The sequence below is a fragment of the Clytia hemisphaerica genome, unplaced genomic scaffold, assembly GCF_902728285.1.
Source record: "Clytia hemisphaerica strain Z4C2 unplaced genomic scaffold, Clytia hemisphaerica genome assembly, whole genome shotgun sequence".
In the NCBI taxonomy this organism is placed as follows: Eukaryota; Metazoa; Cnidaria; class Hydrozoa; order Leptothecata; family Clytiidae; genus Clytia; species Clytia hemisphaerica.
In genome coordinates this window covers 1,834,632-1,852,524 of record NW_027103721.1, presented here as the reverse complement: position 1 = coordinate 1,852,524, position 17,893 = coordinate 1,834,632, and the positions used below count along the sequence as shown (strand labels likewise).

At 37.0% G+C, this 17,893-nt stretch overlaps 2 protein-coding genes across 3 annotated transcripts in view; one reads left to right on the top strand and one right to left on the bottom strand.

Annotated features, from left to right (window-relative positions):
• LOC136804382 (coadhesin-like) overlaps positions 1–17,893 on the bottom strand; it is a 31,607-nt gene that overhangs the window by 8,668 nt on the left and 5,046 nt on the right. The window lies entirely within an intron of this gene.
• Positions 398–12,757, top strand: LOC136804388 (uncharacterized). The gene is made up of 8 exons (XM_067061102.1): positions 398–417; positions 4,240–4,521; positions 4,785–4,877; positions 6,907–7,035; positions 8,770–8,898; positions 9,742–10,829; positions 11,348–12,383; positions 12,713–12,757. Exons 2-8 carry the CDS (start codon positions 4,249–4,251, stop codon positions 12,755–12,757), a joined length of 2,793 nt encoding a protein of 930 aa, XP_066917203.1. The 5' UTR covers positions 398–417; positions 4,240–4,248.

Genomic DNA, 17,893 nt, shown 5'->3' with positions numbered 1-17,893 from the left:
TGCTGAAGTCAAATTTTCACTTTTGGTGGTGACGTCATCATTTGACAAATTACTACCGGACATGTCCGTTAAATAAATTTTCGGACGCCGAGTAAAATTTTTAGGATCAGTAGATATATGGGAACAAGAAAAATCAACTCGACGTTTGTCCCAAAGTCGTCCAGATTTTAGATGTCGTCAGCTGCCTGTCTATAGGGTCAGTTTGAAAGAATCAGGCAAATTGAAGAAATGGATCGTATAGAAGAGCTGAATTTCTTATTTTCCCTGCTCGACAGTGAAAAGGTAAGTCTCATTTGCTTCAACTATTTCTCACTCTAATAACATAACAAAAATGGTACCCAAAGCTTTGCTGTTTACAGCTGGGGAATCATGGTTGTTAAGCAGCGTTTTTTAAGAAGATGTATTAATCTACAACTTGTAAGTAGCTGTAAAAACTCTGTTCTGCTGTTTGCAGTACAAGAAGTCCTCCCCATACATAGTATTAATATCCAGGCCCTCCTTTTTCATGAGATCACAATGCCATTTTTATTTGATGTTTACCCCAGCTCTTTTTACTATCAATTTCTATGGTTATGCATGCCAGTCTGGAAATGATGAGAAGTCCACACCGAATTGTTATTTGTTTAAATTGCAGCCAACGCCAAAAAAGTTCCACTCGTGGAACAGCAAGTGGATGTGGGCCTACAGAGCTTACACTTCTGCTCCTTACCTTACGCCAATACGCCAAAAGGAATTTTACAGCCTCACGTCAAATATATTTGGTGGACTGTGCATCATTTCCAGACTGGTGGTTATTCCAGACCCTCCAACTCAATACAATTGATAGGTTTTTCCAATCGATGGATTGGATATCGATTGGTTCCGATAATCGACAGACAATCGATAATAAGGATTTTGAGGGAGGCTTGATTACCTATTGATTGATCGATTGGTCATTGATTGGCTTGTTAATGATCGATTGATTATCGATTGACTCTTTAAATCTGTAAATGATCGATTACACTGTAGAACAGATTACCAATCGTTCGCCAATCGATGATAATTATCAATCAATGATCAATCGATCAACAATCGATAGGTTGACCAATCGATAATCAGGATTTTAAAGAAGGCTCGATTACCTATCGACCAGACTCGATCATTCGAACTAATGGAACTGATTTTCTAATCCAACTAATCGAACTTAATCGAACCTAATCGAACGATTAAAGTTGGATTAGTCGAACTAATCGAACTTTCAGATTTTCTCCAAAATTGTGAGTGTTCGATTAAGTTCTATTAGTCCGATTAGATTCGACTATGTTCGACTAGTTCGATTCAGATTAAGTTTGATTAGTTCGAATTAATGGAAGGACCTATCAAACTAATCCAACTAGTCGAACTTAATCGAACTAATCGCCAGACGACTTATCGAACTAATCGAACTCAAATTTTACCAAAAATTGTGAGTGTTCGATTAGATTCGATTGGCTCGACTATAAATCTGGAATTTCCAAGACATTTTCTTAAAAATGAAGGGAAAACGCGTGATTTTCCAAGGCATTTTCTTAAAAATGAGATAAAATGATGGAATTTCCAATACCTGTTAAAAAAATCCAGTCAATTTCCGAGTATATTTTGAATTTCACATCGAAGTTCTGAGGCTTTATTCTTTACAAAAAACCGTGTCGTCCACAGGGGGTAAACAGAAAATTTCTGGAATAGCTCAATCAGGATTAATTACCTAGGCTCAATTACGTACCTATCAATTGATTGATGGTCATTGATTGGCTTGTAAATGATCGATTGATTTTTGATTAAGACTCTTAAATGATCAATTGGTTATCGGTTACTGCAGTACAGACTAACAATCAATAGCCATTCGATGATGATATCTATGATATATCTATACCTATGTAAGATCAGACGTGATTAATCCATGGTGGCCAGCGACCCTTGAATTCCTTGAAACCCTTGAAATACCCTTGATTTTTTTCCTGCCCTTGAAAATTTCCTTGAAACCCTTGAAAAATCAATATTATCTTAGGGACCCTTGAAGTGCAAGATTTATACCCTTGAAATCCTTGAAATTTCAAATTTTCAGGCCATTTTCAGCCATAGAAATACAAAATTTTTCTCCACTGCGTGGGATATAAACATCAGTGAATCAAATGAGAAAACTTCTTTTGGAACCCTGAGATTCAAGGGTTATTCCACGTTCATTCTTTAGGAGACTTCTTCTTCTTCATTCTTTTGGAGTTTGCCCTTGAACCTGTTAAGTGCAACTTGAATAAAATTAGATCGGCAGGTCTGGGTGATAAAATGGGTGGTTGTGAAATTAATTCTATCGTCTGAATTGTGTGCATTTTCAGCCAATCCAAAGCACTGAAAATCAAAAATTTTCTCAGTCGGGCCCAACTATAGTGGGCCCTCCTTTACCACAACTATAAGGAAAGTATCTGCTTGAAGAATGCCTTTGAGATTATGTTGAAATCAAGGGCAAGGGATTGAGAAGACTGATTTGTTAGCTAGAAAGATTTCAAGGTCTTCGTGATTTTGTTAAAGAAAACGTTTTAGGGGTAATTTGTGCATTTTAAGGGGGTTGAAAATTCAGCACTGGCCAATCAAAAATTCAAGCTTTCTCCTAATGTCGACAGATTTCCTTGAAATCCTTAAAAACTAGCAAAGATCAACCACAAAACTCTAGAAACCCTTGAAAATCTGGGGTGGAAATCCCTTGAAACCCTTGAAAATTAGTCAAAAATGACCCTTGAAACCCTTGAATTTGTTGAAAAAAAAGTGCTGGCCACCATGTAATCGAATAATTCAATTACCGAAGTCATCAAATTTAAAATTGAAGCTAATCAAAGCAATTATTTTTCAATTAATCGAACTCATCAAGGACTAATCGAAGCTAATTGAGATCTGAAAAAGTTCGATAGATTTATAATCTTTAATTACCATTGATCTTCTTTGATTACCCTTGATTAATTTGATCGAAGTTATCAAAACTATTCAAACCTCAATCGAAACTAATCGAAGACTAATCGAATTCATTTAAACTATCGAACTAATTTGAGTTTATAACATTTATTTAAAAAAAAGGGGGACCCACCCCCTATTTTGGTATCAATACCAACCGAGGATAACTCTTTTTTCTAAAAAATAGGGGGACCCACCCCCACCAATACCAACTTGACTTTTCAAAATTTTAAAGGAAAAAAAGACACCACCACCCGGCTATGTGTCTGGTATCTGGATGTTGACCCCCCCCTGATTTATCTTGATATAAGAATTTTAAGAAAATTATATTCTATTGGAAAAACTTTGACCTTTTTTGTCAAATTTTATTTTTGAGTGGCAAGCGCCCTCTGCACCCTATGTGGGAAAATTTGCAGCATTATTGTGTGCTACTTCAATAGAAATGTTAGCGTACCAATTTGAACAAACTCATAAGGGGGAAGGAAAATTTTCTGGGGGACCCAACCTGGAGGAAACTACAGATAAGATTTGAAAGCCAGTTATTTACCATCTAGAGTTGCGAAGGCAGTGTATACAATTTCACTACAATTTCACTGGAGATTGATTTCATTAGCATAAAAAGCTTTCATTTTTCCCTTGTACAGGAAAGGGTATGCGATGTTTGTTAGGTTTTTTAGGCTCTTATATTATGCAAATAAATGCATAGGAATAGAAATGGATCAAAAATGGTCCAGTAAGGCTGAAAAATATAGCCTAGAAGTCTGTCAACCCCTCTCAAATCAAAATATTCGATTAAATTGAAGAGATAGTTCAAAATCGACTTGTTCGTCCGAACTTTAAATCGTGGAAAATGTTAAAATAACCAGAATTCTCAATATATTTTGTGAGAGATTGTAGTTTTACACTTTCTTCCCCCACGTCATACTCTTAGGTGCCAAATAAATGGGGGGTTGGAATAAACGAGAGTTTGGAAAATTTTTAACAAGCGAGGGTCGTTCATTTGGCACCTAAGAGTCAGTGCTGAAGAATATTCATATTTAGCAAAAGTCTGAGCTATTGGATGGATTTGGTTTTTTTGGCATGAAAGAGAGTCAATTTTCGCAGTGCAGTAGCAGAAAGCTGGGAGTTAAGGGGAGGTGTGATAATCAGACTTTATTAAACAGGGTTTTTCAGCCTTATGACCCCAGGAATTAAATGTTGATGTAGTAAAGATAGAATAAATCTTTTTTTGGAATTGGAAAGGCAATTAACCCAAGTCCATTTTTGTTTTACTTTCAGTATCACCGTATGCCTTATGGCCCATTGGTTCATTACATTACACCAGAGCTTGATGACAAATTGGACCTTAGCCATTTGCGTGAAGCTTTTGCAGTTGACAATCATCAGGATAGTATCACACTACAGGCTCAAGCAAGAGACTACCATATTGATCAACCACTTATTGTAGTAAATGAGTTTGATGACATAATTTATGAACAGTGCAAAGAAATTTTGGATGGTATTACTGGTGATATCCCAGCATGTTTAGTTAATGTTTTCCTGGATGAAGGAAAGAAATCTGTAAGTATTTTTTAATTCTTAGATAAAAGTAAAGAGGGTTTTGAAACCACAATTTTTGGGCAACATAATTACCACTTTTGCAGAACAAGTTGATTTTAGAGATATTTAGTCGCTAATTTCATAAGTCATTGTCATTTTCAATGAAAATCAGTATTTAGCTTCTTCTATGTGCAAAGTCATTTAGTCGTTAGTTGTTTAGTTTTCTTTTATGTCTTTTCCAATTACTTGTAAAATAAATAAATTATTCTTCTTTTTCCTGGTAGTTGTTCAATAAAGCAAAGTATCCATGCAGAAGTCAAACGGAGGAGTCAAGTAATGCCCCTGATGGTTTTGAAGCTACGCAAAATGACGACATTGTAAGTTGGAGGTGTATATTATATAGAAGTAGAAAATATTGGTTTTGCTGTCCTCTAAGCAAAACTACTTGAAACTTGCTGACCCAATTAAAAATCAATTTTTGTTCCAAGAGGCAATGGGCTCTTCCAGAGAAAATCCGTTCATGGGGGGTGGAGGATGAATTGTCCAGGGGTATTGAAAAAATACCAAAAAATTGCAATGTCCAGGGGGTAAATTCCAATGTCCAGGGGTAATTTTTTGTGTCCACGGGGTTGAGTTGATGTTTGTCCAGGGGTATAACCCATGTCCATGGGGTTAAAAATCAAAATGTCCAGGGGTAATTCATGAAAAAAATAATATATCCTCCACCCCCCATGAACGGATTTTTTCTGGAAGAGCCCAATATCATACTGAAAAATTCCTGGATCAATAAAGCTTTTTTCACATGTACGTAAAATTTTACTTAAAGTCTTAGGAAACCGCTTTCGTAGAGGAGCTTACGAAGAGTTTTGCTCCTCCGGACCGTGCTGATGGCCGCTGTTCACATGTACGTTTGGTTACTTTGTGAAGGCATGTTTTCATTCGTAAAGCCCTCTAAAAATGACGTCATCGAAACATTCGATTCAGTTTTCGAATCTTTTCACGTTCGAAATGTATCATTCAGTTAGGAACATTTTGCGAGTTCCTGTACGTGGCAGCAATCAAAAAAATCAAAGCGACACTCATAAAAAAATTATGTTCGTGTCATTTTTATTATTTTTTTGCGTAGACAATACAGCAAATATATTAAATATTAGCAAACTTTGCCTTTAATTGGCTGTAAAATTATTTTGCAACGGTAGATTTTTTTCCAACTATCAACAATTGTGGAACAATCCTATTTAAACAAAATTGACCAGCGGATTTTTATCTTTTCTTCTTCTTCATCTTCAATAAAGCACTCGTACTCGACTGAAATTAAGCACATAAGTTATTCTTATAAGTATTGATGTTCACGGAAAGCCTGTTTGCTGCGCGCTGCGATGGAGTACATGACGTAACTCGCGCGGCAAATAACTCTCCTTTGTTGGATGGCAGTATGGGCGTTTTTGGCGTCACCACCCTCGAAACAGCGGGCGCCTTTATTTTTCCCGCGATTCTGTCCGCCATTTTAAATGCAGTAAACACAATAGATTCAAAAGGGCGTGCTGAACGTGGAAAATCTTTGGTTTTGATCTCCTGTTTGGAAAGTTGCAATGTTTTCGATCGGAAAGGATAAGAAACTTATGTTTACAAGTGTCATTTAATTTTTGCTGGATGAGAGCTTGGCAGGACTCTGGATGGTGATCTTAACTGTCATTTGAACGTTTTTTACTTCTTTTTTTCTTCTTTTTTACGTAAGCCGCTTACGAAAAATTGCTTGTGATCGAAAATTGTTGAACCTAAGCAAATTTTTCATTAGCCCTTGCATAGATTTTTGAGCCTTACTTGAATGCTTAAGTGGAGTTTTTTCTCGTTACATGTACGAAGAATTTTCGTAACGTAAGAGAATGAATGAACACCAATTTTTTGTAAGGTCTTAAGTAAAATTTTACGTGCATGTGAAAACACCTTAAAAAAGAAATTTTCCAACCCAGTCAAGCAGTTGATTCATAACACTGCGACAGGTATCTGTCATTTTGGAAAATTATTTTAGTAATTATATTAGTGCTCAAAAAGGGGTAAGCCACCCCATAAAACAGGTAATTTGTGGGGATTCTTCTAGATATATATAAGATTTCACTGTCCAGATATTGTTTTTGTATTTAGCAAAAATTTCAAATTTGTTACGAATTTTTCAAAAAAGGTTTTTTGGTTCCTACACCACTTTTGTCATAGTTCACATAGTAACAGCATGACCCCCCGACCATGCCACTGACCGATCCAACTCAGCCACTGGCCAACTAAACCCAAATTTAAAAAGTTATACCTCAAAATTTAAGTTGGACTGGATTTAAGTCCTCTTTCCGATAAAAGTATTTGTTTTGTTTTTGTGAATGTTATATTACTCAAATTTTCTTTTTTTTACAGGAGTCTTCCGAACCCTGTGATTTCTTTATGGACTCTTCAGTGTCGAATAACGGGATCTCACTGTCAAACACAGAAGGTGCCAACTTATTGCCAGATCCTGAAATTAATGAGGACATTGTTGTTGATAAGGTATATCAAAATACATTATTTTTTGTATTTGTATAAAGCACAAGTTTCAACTTTTAAAATAATAAGAAAAAGATTTCTCTCTGGTACTTAGTAATTGGGGGTCTAGAATAAGCATTTTCATTAGACTTTTCCTGATATTTCGCTGTTACACAAAAACATTCTTTATAACAATGCCCACCATGAACCATGGTTCAATTGTCAATAAAACTGACTTTCTAAGCCAGAACTCTCTAAAAATCGCCGGAAAAGCCAATTTCGCTGGAAAAACACTATTTCTTGAAATTCTCGAGCTGTACTTTACATTTTTCTCAACTTCAGTTGAGTTAGAATCTGAGAATGTGTGTGTGTGTGTCTGTCTGTGTGTGTGTATGTCCCAAAACTTTGGGGCAGCCTGGAGACTTCAAAAATTGTTCGATTTGGCTGAAATTTTGCACACTTGTTCCTTGGGTGAATATCTGGGGGTGTTTTTTTCATTTTTCAAAATTTTTGATTTTTGGGGCCTAGGGACGAGTTTTCGCCAAAACGAGGCTAAAACTTTGGGGCAGCCTGGAGACTTCAAAAATTGTTCGATTTGGCTGAAATTTTGCACACTTGTTCCTTGTGTGAATATCTGGGGGTGTTTTTTTTCATTTTTCAAAATTTTTGATTTTTGGGGCCTAGGGACGAGTTTTCGCCAAAACGAGGCTAAAACTTTGGGGCAGCCTAGAGACTTCAAAAATTGTTCGATTTGGCTGAAATTTTGCACACTTGTTCCTTGGGTGAATATATGGGGGTGTTTTTTTCATTTTTCAAAAATTTTGATTTTTGGGGCCTGGGGACGAGTTTTTCGCCAAAACGAGGCTAAAATTTTGGGGCAGCCTAGAGACTTCAAAAATTGTTTGATCTGGCTGAAATTTTGCACACTTGTTCCTTGGGTGAATATCTGGTGGTGTTTTTTTTCATTTTTTGAAAATTTTGATTTTTGGGGCCTGGGGACGAGTTTTTCGCCAAAACGAGGCTAGAACTTTGGGGCAGCCTGGAGACTTCAAAAATTGTTCGATTTGGCTAAAATTTTGCACACTTGTTCCTTGGGTGAATATCTGGGGGTGCTTTTTGCATTTTTCAAAAATTTAGATTTTTGGGGCCTGGGGACGAGTTTTTTGCCAAAACGAGGCTAAAGCTTTGAAGCAGCCTACAGGCCTCCAAAATGGTCGGATTTGGTTGAAATTTGGCACACTTGTTCATTGGGTAAATATCTGGGGGTCTACAATTGGGCCTATGAATAATTTGAAGCCACTGAAGTTGAGCCCAGTGCGTTGCGCACGTTCGACTATTTTTTCATGAATGCTGATGCAAAATTCCAAAATACCAAAATTGTGACGAAGCCTGATTTTCAAAAAAACATTTTTTTACGGCCGAAAATGCCGGAAATCACGTTTCTGCAGATTTTCATTGGATATTTTTCTTTATTATTACGTTGTTTTTTCACTCAAAAATGTTTTAAATAACAATATCAACCACCTTTCATGGTTCAATTGTTAATAAAACTGATTTTTGCCGCCGATTCTTTCTAAAAATCATGGGAAATGACCCTTTTAAGAGATTTTCATTTGACTGTTTCCCCCGCTGTTTCCTTCTATATTCTGGTTTTTTTTCGGTCCCTGTATGTTTCTTATTTTACTTTTCATTTCCATTCTATATACATCATAATCTTGTTGAATATTGAATAAATTTTTCTCTTTTTTTTTGTACTAGGAGTCTTCCAAACCTTGCGATTTCTATATGGGCCTTCCAGTGTTAAATAATGGGATTTCGCTGTCAAACGAGGAGATCACCAGCTTGTTGTTGAACCCTGAAATTAATGGAGAATTGATCTGTGATAAGGTATAGAAATACGTGATTTATGTTTTAGGGGGTTTTATGATTTTATCATGATTTGAAATTGTCATTAGGGAAGGGTTATCAATCAGGATTTTTGAACTTTTAGGGGGTCAAGCCATTAAGGGGGTAACGATTTCATACATAGAGGGTTTTGATGTAACTTTTTAGTAACCCCTAGAATAGTCTTGCCTATCTTCGAGTTTTTTATGAATTTATTTAAAACCATAATACTGTCATTGCACTTGCTCTTCCCTGAACAATCTACTCTCAGGTGCCCAATGAGTAGGGGGTTGAAACATTTTATCAAATTTCAATAAACGGAGGGGACCTAGTTGCCAGGCAGGGACTTGAAAATTGGGGATCTGGAAAACTCCGAGTTACGATGAATTGACATTTTATGACGTCATTTTCGTACAATTTTGACGTCATTGTGAAAATTTTAACTAGGTTGTTTTTCGAGCCTTTACGTTTTCGAGTTATTTGACATTTTTAACTCAGTTTCCACGATGACGTCCGGGGGTTGGAAAAAGTCGAAAAATTAACAAACGGGGGCCGTTTATTAAGCACCTGAGAGTGTCTAAACTGGATAAAATTTTCACCGTGGTCGCATGAGTTTTCTTCAGGGGTTACTAAAACCTTTGCAAATTTTGTAGCTAAGGGGGATTATAATTTTTTTATAGGGGTTTCGAACCCTTCAGCTATATCAAGAAAATTTTAAGCAAGTCAGCCCAATCCAATTCAGTATTGGGCATCTATTCGCTAGCTTCTCATTTTTTGCAGAAAGACAGATGACTAGGTTTTCTAAAAGATTATGTATTAAATACTGTCTAATTGTTGTATTTATAGGTTCCAACAAAATGTCAACGAAACATGAGCTTTATCGTCAATTTGAATGCCCTCAAAATGCAGTCCGATATTAGCGCAGACGACAATGGCTCGTACATGAATGGTTACAGTCGACCAACATCTGTTACATTTAATGGCGACTCTTACATTATCTCCAAATATAACGGCACTTCGAACTCCTGCAAAACCTTTCATCGGAAAATCATAAGATTGCGAAAGGATGGTGGCGAAAATTACTTTCAATACTGCCTTTTGCAATACAATTTTGACGGGGAAGAAAGGAGCTTTACCGTGGCGTCTCACGGAAACGCCAAGAAAGCAGGCTCTTACAAACAGACACAAAGCAGTGTAAGAAATATGGTGAAGACGACCGGAAAGTCGAACAAGCCTTCAGAGACGATGAGGAAGGTAAATAAAGAACTGGGCGGCACACTAAAAGCCACATCATCTGGCTCCTTACCAAGGAACAATTGTCAGGTCCGCAATCTAAACAGAGCAAACAAAGGAGAAACATCTAAAAAGGACACTCTTGCTATGATGATGGAAGAGTGCAAGAAAACAATGAAATCTAGTAGATACTTTATCCGCCGTGTCGAAGGGGCCCCTGAACCAATGTGTATTATCGGATCTGAAGCAGCATTTCAGGATTTAGACAGATATTGTTGTAAAATGCCTCAAGGGTTAAATTCAGTGTTAACAGTCGATCCGACATTCAATTTTGGTGATTTTTTTTTCACTCCGATAACATACCAAAATCTAGCAGTGTTGAGGAAGTCTACAAACAAACCGAAGATTGATATGGGTCCAGCACTTATACACTACCGGAAGATGTTTTCTTCATATCATTACTTCTCATCGAGCCTCGTCGGAATTCACCCTGAATTAAGCGAGTTGAAATGTTTTGGAACGGACGGAGAAGCAACACTTCAATCAGCATTCTCGAAAACGTTCCCGTTCTCTGACCAGCTAAGGTGTTTTATCCACTCCAAGAGAAACGTTGAAGAAAAGCTTAAAGAACTTGCACTTCCGATGACATCCAAACAGACCATCATCCACGACATTTTTGGCAAAGTAGAAGGAACCCACAAGTAAGTAAAGTTTGATTTTATTTCGGATTTAGAGAAAATCGCCATCTGTATAAAATTTGCGGTTGAGCTGCTCTGACTTGAAATTTCAGGACTTATTATCGCGGATGGAACAATATAGGAGATCACTTGTTCACGGTTTTGTGCCTTTTCACTGCCAAATTATGCATGTGGCAACCCCAGCCCCCAGCGGCGGTTTTTAGAGGGTGCCAAAGAGGAAAGCGTGCCAAAAGGCGCCTAAAAACACTAATTTTGGCGCTCATTTCCCTTTTTTACCTCGCAGATTTTAGCTTAAGAGGAAGAATTGTCTAACATTTTCACGCTTGCGTCCTTTTGACACTAAATCTTTGAAGTAACAAGGCGCCAAATTCCCAATTTTCTCATTTTGCCTCCCTGTTGGTGGAGCCACCAGCGCTTCTTTTATGCCAGCAAACATTTTGAAAGTAATAGTACTTAGTTTTGGTATTCTGTAGTATTTTTTTAATTCCTAATCGACGTTTTTTTTCCTTTTTACTTCCCAGGATTGAGGGTTTGGCACATGCACCAGACGCCAACATGTTTGACATCTATGTTGAATCCATCAAGAATAAATGGGACGATATTGAGTTGCCTCATGTTCCAAAAAATCAATCACCCAAGTTTCACGAGTGGTTCACCAAAAATGTTGTGCCTTATATGAGGTCGCACATGTTGACTAACATCCGACAACGCAATGGCATCTCTGAAGATTTCTCCACAAACCAGAGTGAATCCCTTAACGCTAAAATTCGCCGGAAAACAAAGTATCAAGCACACGAGCTTCCAAAATTTCTCAACCTCATGCAGGAAGTATATGACACCCAATTGGAAGAAAACAGGTCAGCGTTTCACGGAGAAGGAGATTTCAAAATATCCGAACTGTTTCCTAAATTCCAGATAGGAGACTCCTATTACAATCTTCCTGATGATGAGAGAATCACAGTTGAAAAAGCTTTCTATGAATCTACCGTTTCTGATCAAGATGAAACACCCGACGAAGGTATCCCTGGAATCGATTGCACCTATTCGAAAAACATAATCGCAAAAGCAGAACGAATCATTGCAGCTGGTGGTGTCGTACCGTTTGCGGAAAGCGGAACATATCACGTAATAAACACCGATAGCTCGCGCCCCCATTATGTCAAACAAAAAAAAGATGGATCATTCACATGTGACGACCGGGACCTACGCGCCGGTTGTGTGGGATTCAACGGAAGCGGTGTTTGTTCCCATACATACGCAGTCGCAAAGGTATCAGGCCAATTAGATCGGTTTATGGCTTTTTTTAGAGCTAGTAACACATCTGCAAATTTGACCAACATAAGTAAATTTAATATCAGCTCTGGTGCGGGTAAAAAGTCAGGGACAACCCGAAAAAGGTATAACCGAAAAGTCGAATCATCTACACCAGTTGGGGAAGTTGTAAAGCAAACTACATCCGATCATAAGCCGTATCGTTTGGTGTATTTAAAGGACCATCCTAAAGTCCGTAGTTGCGGTGGCTGCCCAGTTCCGATCGCTCGACCGAGTTCCAAAGAAGTTTCCCCCCCTCCTGATGACATTGCTATTACTCACATGGAAATAGCAACTTGGCGAGATAAGAACACCGGGCTCCTGAGAAAATCAAACAAGGCGAGCGCAAGATATTACCACCTGAGCCCTGTTTGCATAAGAAAGGGAAATAGCGGAGCAAACAAGGACTTCTCATTCGAACAGTTGGATTCCACCACCATCCAACTTTTAACAGAGCATAAGAACCTTATTAAAAAAAACTTTGGAGTGGATGTTTAGGTCTTGCTCAGTTCGTTGTTCATTCATTCATTCATGTTCGTATTGACTTTGTTTCATGTTATTTTCTTCATGTACAGGGTGTCCCTAATAAAAGTATCGAGTTTGAACATGCGATTGAGTAGAAAAGTTTGTGTGTGTTATCGCTAAAATATAAGAACGTTCTCCATCACATAGGCTCATTACAAAAGGTAGTTACAACGTATAAATTAATCAATAGCCCTTTTACTATTCCCCTGTTGCATAAATGCCATAAATGTACGTCTTTAAAAATCAAAATTAATAAAAATTCAAATTCCCTCGTTTTACTTTTTTATTGTTCCATACATTCCATTTTTATTATTTTCATAGTTTTACATACGATTCTTTACAAACATGTTTTAATTGTTGCGTTTTTCTCATGATCGTAATTTCGTTGCATTTGTAAACAGGCAGAGTATGTTTTTATTGTTACGTAATGACAAAGAAAAAAGAGGGAGAGCTTAAATACAATTTTGTGAATACACACTTAAAACTTTCTACTCAATCGCATGTTCAAACTCGATACTTTTATTAGGGACACCCTGTATAGTTGACGCACTCTAATTCGATCTTCAAGGGGAATTGGATTCTCATCGAATGAGGGGAAGCTCCCGAATAATAGAGCGTCGTACATGAGAGTTTCTTGTTGACTGTGACTTTCAATTTTATCGAATAAGGGAGCGCACCGAATAGTAGAACGTCGAATTAGAGAGCGTCAACTGTATAAGTTCGTTCATCCTCCTTTGGATAATCGCTAACAAAATTTGTCAAATTACAGCGTTTGTTTAATAAATCTAATTTTAATATTTCATTTACTATGGTTTGGATAAACGACAATCATTTGTTTACACGCTTTGAGAAACGACTGCACCGTAATTCCACAAATTCGATTGAAATCGTGGATTTTGCATTCTGAGATGGGTCATTTTTCATTCTATATTTTACCATCAAGGTGTTAACGAGACTAATTTGTAAAACTACTTATCTTTTAAGTCGGATATTAGAGTTATGTCTTAGAATTTCTTCATTTCCCAGTCATTTTCTAATCACCGCCGCATTAGGAAGTGCGGCGCTTATTGGAGGGCGGCGCTCATTAGAGGGCGGTGGTCTTAAAATTTTTGAGGTTTTCGGTGCGGCGCTCTTTAGAGGGCGGCGCTCATCAGAGGGCGGCGCTAGATAGAGGAAATACGGTATCTAAAAGAAATCGAACTGACTGAGTCATTTCTGTCGTCCTATCGACAGTTCGTTAAATTAGTATTTTTTTAGTCTTGCTGCTAAATGTGTTTACGGCAATCGTGTAATTTAAGCTACATTCTTTATAGTTTGAACAAAATTCACGTTCTTGTCTTAGCTTTTAATCTGCGATAGTTTCAAATGGAGTTATCTAACCGTAACTTTTTAATTTCGCCAGCAAATTTGTCATTGAAAATTGCTTAAAAACGTCAAGGCTTTAAAAGAGTTTGGTTAGTGTTTGAGATGTTTTTTATTTTTCATACTTTTATTAGCAGTTTTTTTTAAAGTAGGAATTTTTAAAGCAGAGTCATTTTTAAAAACGAAAACTTATACATATTTTAGAACATTGTAGAAAATTGTCTTTTTCGTTTCCCTTTAGTGGCGCCTTTCCTTAGATCTGTTGAAATCTAGTTATCGGGTTATCTTGCGCCTAGCAATCCCCTTAGTCACCACGGAGCAACCAATCTCGTAAATTTTCCTCTACACTTTTGTGCTTAATTGTAGGGGGGGGGTCACTTTGCAATTTCACTTTATAATAACCCCCCCCCCCCATTTTATGAATTTTTCCCAAAAAAGTCTGAAAAAGTGCCAAAACCTACATTTTCCTAGGGGTTTTTGGGAAAATTACCCCAATATCATTTTATAACGACCCCCCCCCCCATTTATGGATTTTTCCCGGAAGTACCCAGCCTCCCCGCTTATTCCACCCCCTACAATTAAGCACAAAAGAGTACTCATCTTTCTTTGCGACGGGTTGGAAGAACATCTAACTCACTCTTACTTAGATAATCGTTGATGACTTTCAAGTGAAATTCTTTTCTTTCAACCATCGAAAACAATTGAGATGGGGTGTTTGTAATAAAGACATAATCCAAAGCCACCGAACTAATGGCCTTTTGAGAGTTTCTGTTTTCTTTTTAAGTATTTCAGCGTTAAGTCCCTTTTTCCAAGAATTGGTCTTGAAAATACTTGGCTTGTTTTGCTCAACTTTGCAACCGTGCCAAAGCTAAAATAACTGGAAAATTCGGGGTCTTTGTATCTTTGGTGCGTTCAAAATTTGAGTAATTTTAGGTAAAGTTCTGTCTTCTATACGGATTTTGCTTCACACTATTCCCAGGTTCAGAAATTGAAATTTGCCCCCGCCACATTGCGCTGTTTGGATTATTAAAATCCGCATAATTACTGTAATTAGCATAATTTATGCGCATCGCGAATCGCAAATCGTTGGATCGTGCATCGTAAAGTACACAAACCCGGTAGAACCAGGCATTCGTAAACATTGCTAGTTTTTTAAAATGGCGGATTCGATCACGCTGTCAGACTTGCTCTGGATTTTTGATGTTCTTAGAGTACTTAAAGAGGTTTATATTTCTTTACAATAGCATAGTATTTTATGTTTGTGTAGTTAGTAATGCACCAATAAAGTGATATGAATCTTACAATTAGAGTTGCTCTTGAACATCACTACACACAACAACAATAATACAGACAACAACACAGACAGGTTCAGGTATGATCTTCATTTTTACAAGTAGAATTATTTGTTGATATTTGATTAAGTTGTGTTGTAAGACAGATTATCATTTACTAAGTATTATCATTTACTAAGTATTTCACAGAAAAATTTATAGCAGGGGGTGTCAATCTGATAGAGAAGTTACCTTTTCGCTAGCTAGAGTAGGTGCGATGGATGTGTTAATTGTCATTTTCCAGGCTCAATATCAATCGATGACTAATTGGTATAACCAACCGATTGATTGGATTTAGATTGATTTCAATAATCGAGACTATTCTAACTGATAATAGATTAGTTTTTTAATCGATTGGACTCATTGGCTGTCAATTGTGATCAATCGAACATCTTAAGAATAAATCGATGGAAAATGGATCACAAATGCAATTGATAGCCAATCGAGCTTCCCGTGAAATAAATATTGATTATGGATTCTGTCTATCATGTATCAATAGACGATATCGCATTTAGATAAATACAATGCATTCTGGTTTCTAGGGACTCTCAAAGGAATTATAATAGATCAATTATAATAGATTATAATTCCTTTGAGAGTCCCTAGAAACCAGAATGCATTGCATTTATCTAAATCCGATATCCTCTATTATTGAAATCAAACGATATCATCCAATCCATCGATTATTTATCGATTAGTCATCGATTGGAAAAAGTTACCTTGATTGCTACGGTTGGTAAATGATATCATACTCCAGGATGCAAGTGAAATTTTCCAATCCGCGGACCTAGACGGGGGTTCGGTTATTATCAGTTAGGGTTAGGGTTAGGGTTGGAGCTCCAGAGTCACAATATAAGGCCGAAGGCCGGTAGGGTTGGGAGCTTTCTTAGTTATGGTCTGTAAATTACACGCTATAAGTATTTGTGAATGACAGCTTTCTGTTGTGTCTCGTTGGCGCAAGCGGTTAAGCATTGGGATTGCAAACCAAGGTTGCTTGCATTTGGTGCTTCGAGCCGGGGTGGGAGACCTGTTTCACCGGTACGGGCAAATTTCAGAAAAATACTTAGAAAACAGTTAGAAACACTTGAGAAAGATAGAAAATCAGGATAGAAGATAGGAAAGTAGAAAATAGGGGAAAATAAGAGACGATGCATCCTGAAGTATGATATCATTTATATCATCATATCGATTGCTAAGCAGGCGTCAAAGTTTAGGATTCCCACTCACAGCGGTTCACTTGGAAAGTGTACGAGCCTTCACCCGGTCAACCCAAATGGATGCGAGGGAAAACGGCAAAACTGTTGTTGAAATCTATATCAAAATCTTACTGTAAAATCTGTATCAACTTTGATTGAATACTGTATATACAATGGATTTGAGTTTTGATTGATCAGATATATAACTCAAAGACAAACTTTTTTATACAGTGCCAGACTCCCACTCCAAAACAATTGATTTATTTCCTATCGATGACACATCGATAACAAATCAATTGACTGGATATCGATAGGTTCTAGTACCGTAAGTTGGTCTAATGTCGACATCCCTCTTCTAATTCTGACACCCTTCTTTAGAGATAGGAATAATAGGAAGGTTGGGATCACTTATATAGACAAAACGTATTTTCTTCTCTGATTCGCTAAGCAAAGAAAAATAGTTTCCATCAGCGATTCTGACCTACCAATTATTCCTATCTTTAAAGAAGGATGTTGAAATTAGAAGGGGATGTTGACATTAGACCAACGTACAGTAATTGATAGGTATTTGATAATTTTATGCTATCATTCAAATCCAATTAATGATCAATACTCAAAATTTTCTAATGGGCTTCATTACCTATCGAATATTGGAACAAATTGATTGGTTATTCATCAAAAAAAGAAACGGAAGTCAATCAAATTTGATCGACCTGCTCCAAAATCGATTTCCTATAGTCAATCAATAAATTCTCAAAAAATATGTAACTCCACGTCCCAATGATATGGATGCAAGGCAAGTAACAGCAGTAACAAAGTAGCAGTAGCTTAAAGGTAAAACATTTTTGCAGAAAAAAAATTGGCCTTAAAAATTTAAATTAATTTCCATCACATTTAAAATATTCATGTAATTTTCCAAATTTGTGCTTTTCGAGCCTTGAAACAGTTATTTTTGATTCATCTACAAGGTGTAAACATTTTAATATTTTGTAAATAGTCAAAGATATTGGTATGATATTGAAATGTAACTTGGCCACACTGGGACAGTTCACATTTAGGTGACAATATAGCTCTCCGTTCTATTTATTGCATTCTTTTAATGGTGAAGGTGTGGGGGTGTACTTGGGCATAAATAGGTATATACCAGGTATATGCTGATGCTAAGGTTCTGTTTTTAACCTTCCCAAGTCTCGGAATTATTTAAGGTACGAACTTGAAAAGTCAAAAAAATCTCTAGAAGGTTAGAACATTTTTTGAAAATGTGCTCTAAGAGTCACTTTTTCGCCTTGTCTCTGTAAGGGTAACTTTATTCTCTGTTAGAGGTCCGATTGACATTCTTCAA